Source organism: Chanodichthys erythropterus, chromosome 13, assembly GCF_024489055.1.
Source record: "Chanodichthys erythropterus isolate Z2021 chromosome 13, ASM2448905v1, whole genome shotgun sequence".
Lineage (NCBI taxonomy): Eukaryota > Metazoa > Chordata > Actinopteri > Cypriniformes > Xenocyprididae > Chanodichthys > Chanodichthys erythropterus.
The window spans coordinates 34,425,083-34,435,560 of NC_090233.1; the positions used below are offsets into that span (position 1 = coordinate 34,425,083).

Consider the following 10,478-nt stretch of genomic DNA (forward strand, 5'->3'; position numbering starts at 1 on the left):
GGCCTCAGGCGGTGTCTTGTACTGGAATTAATTTACATGAATTAGTCAGACTGTTTTATATTGTTGCTGCTGTATTTTAATAATCACAGTGCAAGTGAGAAATATGTCCTTGTAGTCTCTCATTGCCTTTATTGTATAACACGGGCCATATATTTTTTCAGCACTTTTGTGCTTGGGAGAGCAGGATTGTATTCATGTATTAAAAAATGATCAAGTTTAAACAAAATAAATCTTGCGATACAGTTTTATGATTTTTTTTTTCTTTGAATGTCTCAAACTTTTCCAAAATTGAGCATTGAAACTTTGAAAACACATTGTCCTCAATTAACACGTTTTTTACGCATTGTATTTCTAGCCCAATAAAAATTGTCTCTTTGAGATTGTAAATAAAGTTTTATTGGAAAATCAAGCGTTGCGCAGGCGCAGATTACTAGCTTAAGCGGAAGTCTTCAGAAGGGGAGAAGGAGATTATTTGACGTTCTTCTCTTAAAATTTAACATTTATTTATTCAACGACTATTATACGACATAATTGAACAAAGACCGCAGTATCTGTAATCCGAACATGCCAAAGAATAAAGGTAAGGGAAACAGAAGACACTTTATTGTCCAAGCAGCTGTTAATGTGTCTGAATCGGTCTGAATTCAGCCTAGCTCTCGATCTAACCAGCCGGCCTTTGCGAGCAACGTGACCACGAGCCCTCGTGAGTTAAACTATTTGCTTGTCTAGGGATAGTCGCTGCTTGAGCGGAAGTGTATTATTAAGATACTGACACTTTTAATCAGTTTGTCTCTTTATAAAGATTTCTTTAGTTACACTTTCTGCGGGTTGCATCATTACCCCGGTGTTGTGCCGAATTCTGACCTCCGCCAGATTACTAGTCCTTAGTATAGGTAGGTTTAGAATTAGGCAAGTCTAATCATTTAAAATTCTGCACAACACTTGTATGTGGCGGCACCTGTCTTTCGTGTGTATTACTGCCTTAATGACTGAATAATTGAATCATTAATTTAACTTATTGGTTAAAAACAAGTCGACCCAAACATCGTGAATTTATTTTGTAAAGCCTGACATATGAAATAAAAGCCTGATTTTTTTTTTTCTTCTCTCAAATGGATATTGAACCTTTGTTTTTTTTTTTAATGCTTTGATTAAATGATTGCATGTGTGTTTTATGGTTTGTATTTTATTTGATACAATTTTATGACCTATATAGTTAGAATATGGAACTCACAATTGAGGTGTACAGTTGAATGCAGTTATTGTTATTAATGATATTTTAATGTTGAGTTATGATCAAATAGTTTTTATTAATGGGGGTGAAACATAATGCAATGCAATGCATTGATGACTGAGATCATTGTATTGCAAAATAAATGGATAATCAAGAAAAAATCATAAACAAGATCATCAAGAAAATATGATGTAGGCTATAATCGAGCAAACCCAAGTCTGGTAAATGTTCATAATAATATAAAAGTTATTCTTAAATTAAATCATTAATGTACCATGACCTGAAGGTGAACATTTGTATGGTAATAGCCTTTTTACTTATAAAAAATTATAAACTATCTTTCAGAGGGCAGAAGGCATGTATCAAAAATTATACAGTAGGCTTTATAGAGTTAATGTGAATATTCAGAGAAATTAACCACAACAGTTACCGTGAGTACAATACATTGGGAATTCTATGATAGTAATAGCAAGAAAAAACAGTATAGAACATGCACAGTGTCACATGTATGTAAATAACTGTACAGCTGGTTTTGATTTTGAAACCGACGTAGTAGATTTTGGAAAAGGTGACAATCAGGATGAGAGAGGGAACTGAGATATAAGAGATCTAATAGCTGATGTTTATGAACAGTATAATTCAGTCGTCTTTTTTTTTTCTTTCTTTCTTTTTTTTTCAGGTAAAGGAGGTAAGAATCGGCGGCGTGGTAAGAACGAGAATGAGTCTGAGAAGAGAGAACTGGTTTTCAAGGAGGACGGCCAAGGTAAGTAAATATCAACATATGAGATAGCATTGAGATCCACTAATAGTTAAGCCCTCTGTATATATGCAAATACATAACCATTTTCACCACTTAATTTTATGCTCCTTTACTCTGATTTTGGTGATGTTGTTTTTTGTCAACAGTTTGGGGTCAGTAAGATTGAAATCAACACTTTAAGCAAGGATCAGTGGTGGTCAGTTCCGCCTGTGCTCCACCACTGTGCACATTTTGTATCTCTCATCTGACACACTGGCTATGTCTATATTAAGGCAGGTATATTTGAAAAGCTTAATTTTCATTTCAAACGCTCTTGTCCAATCTAAAACGTCAGAAAAAGCCTAAATCATCTTACTGCACATGTGTAAAACATAATAAAAGCTCACTGAGACGATACCAGGAATAGTTCTCACTCTATTATTCTGCCGTGATAATTCTATTAGCAAAATATCCCACCACTTACTGGTGTGTCAGGGTTGCACTCAATCCCCGTTTTGTGTATGGTCTAAAATACAATGGCCTTCATGTTTTGGCACAGGACAGCAGTTGTGGATTAGTGTATATTAGTGGCCACTGTGATGGCCCTCCAGGACCAAACTTGAGGAACCCAGGTGTAGATGTAGCTTCAGTTTGGTTCATAGATCTCTCTCCTAAAAAGCTGATGGTCTGAATCCATGTGTTAGATAAGAGGGGTGGGGTAAGAGGAACCACTGCACTTAATTGAATCTTTTTACAGGGTTCTACAAGGTGCTTAAAGTGCTTGAAGTACTTGAATTTCACTTTTTGAAATTTAAGTCCTGGAAAACCCTTGAACACTCTTGAAAAGTGTTGTTTTATATATATATATATATATGAATGGTCTGCTAACTCACTCTAAAAGTCAGTTAAAGTCAGTCCCTTGCCACCACCTACTGGTGTAACTATGGAACCTGCACTGAAGTAGTGGATACATCTCCATTATTAATATATAGATGTTTCTCAATAACAAGTACACCAACATTATAATATGATTTATTTACAATAATAGCCATTATAAACTTTGCATTTAATATATATTATTAAATAAGTTGTATTTTGGCTACCTTTTATATCAGTAATTTGAGTAAAAAAAAATCCTTAAATAAAGATATTGTTTGATAAGTGCTGATTGTAACCCTTGAAAACTAAAAAAAAAATGAAAAGAACTTGAAATTCCTGGAATTTCATTTTACAGAATCTGTATGATCCCTGTTTTTATATTATAAATTTCTTTAATATTTCAAATAAATGCCTATAAATTATCCTCAAAGAATCCTGAAAAAATAGTATCAAGTCTCCATTAAAATATTAAGCTGCACAACTGTTTTCAACATTGATCATAATTAGAAATGTTTCTACAACAGGCTCACAAAGCTTGGTATAAACATTCTCTGTCAACTCAGGTTTAATCCAGAGTTTTGCGATTAACTCTGAAGCGTGTGCCAATCACAGCCAAACAGCCAATCACATGGAATATGGAGAACGTCCATTTGATTTACTTCTTGCGAGAGAGGTGCGCAATTCGCGTCTCTTCTGAAGATTAAAGGATTGTTGTGAAAAAATATCATGAAATTAAATGCACTTACAAAGCAGGAATAAACTTTTCTGCTGCAGTGGAAGTTTGAGAAGGCAACTGAAAGAAAAACTATATCAATGCATGTGAATCAAACAAATAGGCCTTATAATTTATATAGCTTCACAAAGAGCTCAAAAGAATACATGTAAGCGTAACCTGTTTTAAAGCTTTATATATTAATGCATGTATTATATTTATTTTAATTTAAAAGCAAAGTTTAATATTGTCAATTATTCTAATAATTATGTCATATGAATGATACATAATTATAACTTAATATAAATATAAATAATAAATAATTAACAGCAAAATTTTGTCTCCTAAAAATGTTTTCACTATAAACTGATTTAATTTGGAGCGAGAGATGCAGGGGGAGTGGCTTTATTGCATCAGATACAGGTCACTACTCTGATTGGTCAAGTTTTGATCTGTGATCTCTAACACAGAATAAAACCTGCTCTGGAGCAGGTTGGCCGTGTAGCATAAGTTACCATAGCAATGAAACCCGCTAAAAACCAATCCACCTTCATGAGCCTGAAAAAACAGAGTTTGCTCAAACTAATCTTGAACTTACCTGGGCAGAAACTGAAACCAGCTTTGTGCACAGGTTTTACAGACTTGTTTTACAGACAAGGCTTAAGCTAGTCCTAGACTAAAAAGCATGTTTGAGCTGTTTTAATTGAAAGAAACGTTTACTGACATATCTTAAAGGTGCCCTAGAATCAAAAATTGAATTTACCTTGGCATAGTTGAATAACAAGAGTTCAGTACATCAAAAAGACATACATTGAGTTTCAAACTCCATTTCTTCCTCCTTCTTATGTAAATCTCATTTGTTTAAAAGACCTCCGAAAAACAGGCGAATCTCAACATAACGCAGACTGTTATGGTGTTATGTTGTTACGACTGTTACGATTGAGTCCAGACCTTAAATTCATTGAAAGTCTTTGAGATGTGCTGGAGTGCTTGACTCTTGCATTGTCAATACAGGATCTTTTGGTCATGATGATTGATCATGATTGACAATTTTTGACAATTCAAGAGTCAAGCACTCTGTGAAGTCTACTCCAGCACATCCCAAAGACTTTCAATGAATTTAAGGTCTGGACTCAGAGGTGCCAATTCATGTGTGAAAATGATTCTTCAAGCTCCCTCACAACCATTCTTTCACAATTTGAACCTGATGAATCTTGACATTGTCATCCTGGAATCTGGCCATGATACGTCTTCCTATATGGTTAAGAAATGAAAAGCTCCATCAATTAGGGTTAGAAGAACTGTTGCCAAACATATAAAATACTAGAAACATAATCACTGCAATAATGATCGAATGATAGACTCTTAAGTTTTTGCTTATTTAAATCCAAACAGCGACTTTTTGGCAGGGCAGTGTATATTGTAATATAACTTTTTATTAATATTTTATTCACAATATTAGTGCTTTTGTGTACTTTTTATGTTTTTTATCTCTTCTTTCAAAAACATTTTTAAAAAACATCTTACTGACCTCAAACGTTTGAATGGTTGTTTGTGTGTATATAAGAAACCAAGTTAAGATGCTCTTCAGTTTTTCAACATCTCCCAATGTCTTGTGCTAGAATATGCTCAGGTGATAAAGATGCTGGGAAATGGGCGGTTAGAGGCCATGTGCTTTGATGGGGTCAAGCGGCTTTGCCACATCAGAGGAAAACTCCGGAAAAAGGTGTGATAATGTTAATGATGAGAGTTGTATTGTATTGTATTATATTATATTGACTTTTATTGTCCCCATGAGAAAATTGTTTTTCATTGAGTTTCAATAAACATGGCTTTCACACATAAACAATGTACACAAATGTAAAAATCCCATCCATCACCATCCACTAAATTCTTACCTGAGACAATACTCATACTCAGTAGACATACACTTTTTTTTTTTTTTTTTTTTTTATAAATACTGGCATCCAAAATCTCCAACATGAAGGTAATGGCTCAGACTCTTATTTCTGCTTGCAGAGAACACAACTTAATAAGGACACAGCTAAACCAACTTTTTTTTTCTTTTTTTTTTATGGTGGACATTGAACTTTTTTTCTAGCCCAAGTATTAACCAAATATTCCTATGTCCTTTAGGTTTGGATCAACACATCTGACATAATCCTTGTTGGTCTTAGAGATTACCAGGTAGGTGTTTTTATATATATATATATATATATATATATATATATATATATATATATATATATATATATATAAATTATTTTAATATATAGAAATTTTATTATATTTTTTATTTATATTATATTATTATTATTTATTCTTTTTTCATGTGTATTTCATAGGATAACAAAGCAGATGTCATTTTAAAGTACAATGCAGATGAGGCTCGCAGTCTTAAAGCATACGGAGAGCTTCCAGAACATGGTAAGTCACAAACTGGCATCATTCGTGTTTTTTTGTTTTTTACTTTTTCATTTGTTTTATGATAATGTCATAGTACTAAACAAATTGCCCACACTTATAGTCATGCTCAAAATTATTCATACCCTTGGTAAATATGACCAAAGAAGGCTGTGAAAATAAATCAGCATTATTAATAATTTTGATCTTTCATTTTAAAAATCTACAAAAATCCAACCTTTCATTGGAGAATAATAATTTTAAATGGGGGGGAAATCTCATTATGAGAGAGATGTTTTTCTCTAATACACACTGCTCACAATTAATCATACCCTTTTATTCAATACTTTTTGCAAACTCCTTTTGCCAAGATAACAGCTCTGAGTTTGGAGAACACCTCACAAGAGATCAGAGACCATTCCTTCATGCAGAATCTCTCCAGATCCTTCAGATTCCAGCTCCATGTTGGTGCTTGTTCTCTTCAGTTCACTCCACTCATTTTCTTTTGGGTTCAGGTCAGGGGACTGTTATGGCCATGGCAGAAGCTTCATTTTGTGCTCAGTGACACATTTTTGTGTTGGTTGTGATGTTTGTTCTGGATCATAACATTGCTGCTAAAAAAAGCAATTTTTTTTTTTCCATCTGACCATAGAACATTTGAAAAGTAACTGACACTACTGGAACTTCAAACGGGATGGGTTCTATGGTCAGATATACAAAAAAAAAAAAAAGCTTTTTTAGCAGCAAACACTTAAGATGGGTTTGGTGCACACAGGGGTAAAAAGTACCCCATGTGTACAATGAAATATACTGCTTTATCTTTAACGTTGTGGGCCTATTTTTCTGCCGGAGATCCTGGACATCTTGTTCAGATACATGGTATCATGGATTCTATCAAATACCAACAGATAAAAAAAATCACAACCTGACTGTCCCTGTTAGAAATCCAATAATGGGCCGTGGTTGGATCTTCCATCAGGATTATGATCCAGAACAAACATCAAATCCAACACAAAAATGTGTCACTGAGCACAAAATGAAGCTTCTGCCATGGCCATAACAGTCCCCTGACCTGAACCCTAAAGAAAATGAGTGGAGTGAACTGAAGAGAAGAAGCACCAGCATGGAGCTGGAATCTGAAGGATCTGGAGAGATTCTGTATGGAGGAATGGTCTCTGATCTCTCCTCAGGTGTTCTCCAAACTCATCAGGCATTATAGAAGAAGACTCAGAGCTGTTATCTTGGAAAAAGGAGTTTGCAAAAAGTATTGAATAAAAGGGTATGATTAATTGTGAGCAGTGTGTATTAGAGAAAATCATTTACTTCATAATGAGATTTTTCCCCCCATTTAAAATTATTATTCTCCAATGAAAGGTTGGATTTTTGTAGATTTTTAAAATGAAAGATCAAAATGATTAATAATGCTGATTTATTTTCACAGCCGCCTTTGGTCATATTTACTAAGGGTATGAATTATTTTGAGCATGACTGTAAGTGCCAGATGATATATAGAAGCTCTCACATAGCACAAGTTTTATATCCTCAAGGATGAAAGTGTGTACCTAACTAAAAGACTTTTGGCTGATGTTTGTTGTGACTTTCTGGCAGCTAAAATCAATGAAACGGACACGTTTGGACCTGGAGATGATGATGAGATTCTGTTTGATGATATTGGTAATGACGATGAGGAAATTGATGACGTAAGTGCACAATTCTTTTTATCATGACAGGAGCAGCAGGTTATTTTAAAAAATATTATTTTTATAAATGTTGAGTGGCTGTATTAGTGTATGTCCACTGTATACAACTTAGATACACTACCATTCAAAAGTTGGGGACAGGTTGTTTATTTCTTTTTTTTTTTCTTTTTTTTGGAAACAAATGAGAATTTTTTTTTTTTTTTTAGAAAAGACATGTTAAATTGAAGTAAAAGTAAATATTTTTTTACAAAAGAATCTAGTTCAAATAAAATTATTTTTAAATAAAGTTCTAGTTCTATTCTTTTGAACTTTCTAGAATCCAGGGGGAAAAAATCTAGGTTTCCACAAAAATATTAAGCCATTTTCATCATTGATAATAATAAAAAATGTTTCTTGAGCACCAAAATTAGCATATTAGTATGATTTCTGTAGGATCATGTGACACTGAAGACTAGAGTAATGATGCTGAAAATTCAGCTTTGCCATCACAGGAATAAAATACACTTAAAATATTTTAACATATAGAACAGTTATTTAAATTGTAATAATATTTCACAGTTTTTCTGTGTTAGTCAAATAAATGTAGCCTTTGTGAGTGTACGAGATCTTTCAGAAACCTGAAAAAAACTTTTACTGACCCAAAACGTATTAACAAGAATATTACAAGCATATTATGTCATTGATCTGTTAAGTATAAACAGTAATTTAAAAGTAAACCAAATGTAAATTGTTTTAACTATCTGCATAAAACAGACTAAATCACCTCTTTTAAGGTTAGAACATCATACTGAAGTGTTTGGGGAAATCTATTCCTTAATGTGTTTGTTTCTGCCCTCTCACACAGATCTGAGTCATGACTGCCGGTGGGCTATACTGTTTACACTGAGAGGAGAAAATGCTTCCTTGTTGGGGAAAAATTGCAGCTTGGCACAATTGATGCCCTATATCCTACTGCAACCTCCCTCAGAGAAACACAGAGTCTTATTGCTTAACTCTGTTTCTCTCTCTCTACCACATACAAGACTACAAGGCTTCTCCAAGCATTCTGACGGTCACATAAATCTTTCATTCACATTTAATGACAACCACACATCTTAGACTGCATATTTTTGTTATAGTTTTAAAGTATTTATATTGTGTTCCACTGTATGTGGTGGAATTTAAAACACAAAGAAATCCAGAATCTACAATAAAAAGTTGAGTCTTTTATCTGTTTGGACTGAACTTTATTTCTTGCATTGTATATTTGCTTTTTTTTTTTCCCCTGTATTTTATTTTCTCAATTTACACTGTCTCTTCTGCATGGCATTTGCATTAATTTCTGCTGTGCCTGAAATAAAAATATATATTTTTATTTTTTGTTGTTTTTTTCCCATTTTGTTTGTAGTAGTAATAGTAGTAGCAGTAACATCATTTTACCACTATTTGGCAGTAAAGGCGGAAACTACCATCATTTAATGATGTCTGATACTGAATTTAATATAAACCATACAGCCATAAACCTTAGATAACACCTAGATATTTAGTAATGGCATTAGATCATGATAAATAATCAGATAAATATTAGAGGTTTTCCAATTTTGTGTAAAAATATAGTTTTTGCAGTCATTAATTTGGTCACCCAATTGTAAGTTTTCTGGATGTTGTCTAGAGACGACCTTTTCTACTGTTGTACTCCCTCTCTGTGCTCATCGCTTTGTAAGAGAACTCGTCCTGACCCATTTCATTTGGACTCATTACTGCCAGTCCTGTTACCCCTCTGGCTGTATCGGAGTGCCACGTTTCATCCATATCACATGGACCGTCTCCAGTCTCCAAAGAAGAACTGTTTGTTCACTACCCTTGAAGACGTACTACCATTAACTTCTTATACCTGTGATGCAGCGTTTGAGTAATTGATTACTCATAAATCTTTATTTTAACCAGTTTTGAGTCATTTTCAAAGTGTAAATTAAGCTTTTCACACTTAAAATGGTTAATCCTGGCAATTTTTTTTGTGTTTAACAGTTTTCATACTTCAGTGGATTAGTAATTATTTTGAGTATTGAAATTTCAAGAATCCAAGTTACAATGGAAAACCGTGACGTTCGAATTTGCATATTTTTGAGCTGTTGAAATGTTTGGACTCATAGCTTGCGAAGCAATCCTAATGGATGGTCTACTCAAGTTAACATTTTTGCTGCCACTGCTCATCATTTCCCTTTTCTCTTAAAGCAGTGGTCTCAAACTCAATTCCTGGAGGGCCACAGCTCTGCACAGTTTTGCTCCAACCCTAATCAAACACACCTGATCCAGCTATTCAGGGTCTTCAGGATTACTAGAAACATCTAAGCAGGCGTGAGTTGCAGCTAAAACTGTGCAGAGCTGTGGCCCTCCAGGAATTCAGTTTGAGTCCACTGTAGGGTTCGTTCACACAAATATTCGTTGTGTGATGTCACACTGCAAAAGTCACGTGATTTCAGTAAAAGAGGCTTTGTTACGTTATAAATGTTTCAAAACATTTCAAAATTTCAATGGTTCGCGTGACTTTGGCAGTTTTATACATGCTCCAAACTACTGATTCGTAACAAAAGATTCGTAAAGCTTCGAAGCTTCATGAAGCAGTGCTTTGAAATCACCCATCACTAGATATTGTTGAATAAAGTCGTTATTATTTATTTATTTATTTATTCTTGGTACAAAAAGTATTCTCGTCGCTTCATAACATTAAGGTTGAACCACTGTAGTTACATGAACTGTTTTAAATATGTCTTTAGTAGCTTTCTGGGCGTTTAAAAAAAGTGTAAATTAAATTGCTGTCATTGGAGGCCT

At 33.9% G+C, this 10,478-nt stretch overlaps 1 protein-coding gene across 1 annotated transcript; it reads left to right on the forward strand.

Annotated features, from left to right (window-relative positions):
- Nucleotides 1-428: 428 nt before the first annotated feature.
- On the forward strand, nucleotides 429-8,965 carry eif1axa (eukaryotic translation initiation factor 1A X-linked a). Its single transcript, XM_067406212.1, has 7 exons — nucleotides 429-580; nucleotides 1,914-1,997; nucleotides 5,187-5,290; nucleotides 5,701-5,751; nucleotides 5,910-5,991; nucleotides 7,576-7,667; nucleotides 8,512-8,965. Exons 1-7 carry the CDS (start codon nucleotides 565-567, stop codon nucleotides 8,515-8,517), a joined length of 435 nt encoding a protein of 144 aa, XP_067262313.1. The 5' UTR covers nucleotides 429-564; the 3' UTR covers nucleotides 8,518-8,965.
- The last annotated feature ends 1,513 nt before the right edge of the window (nucleotides 8,966-10,478 follow it).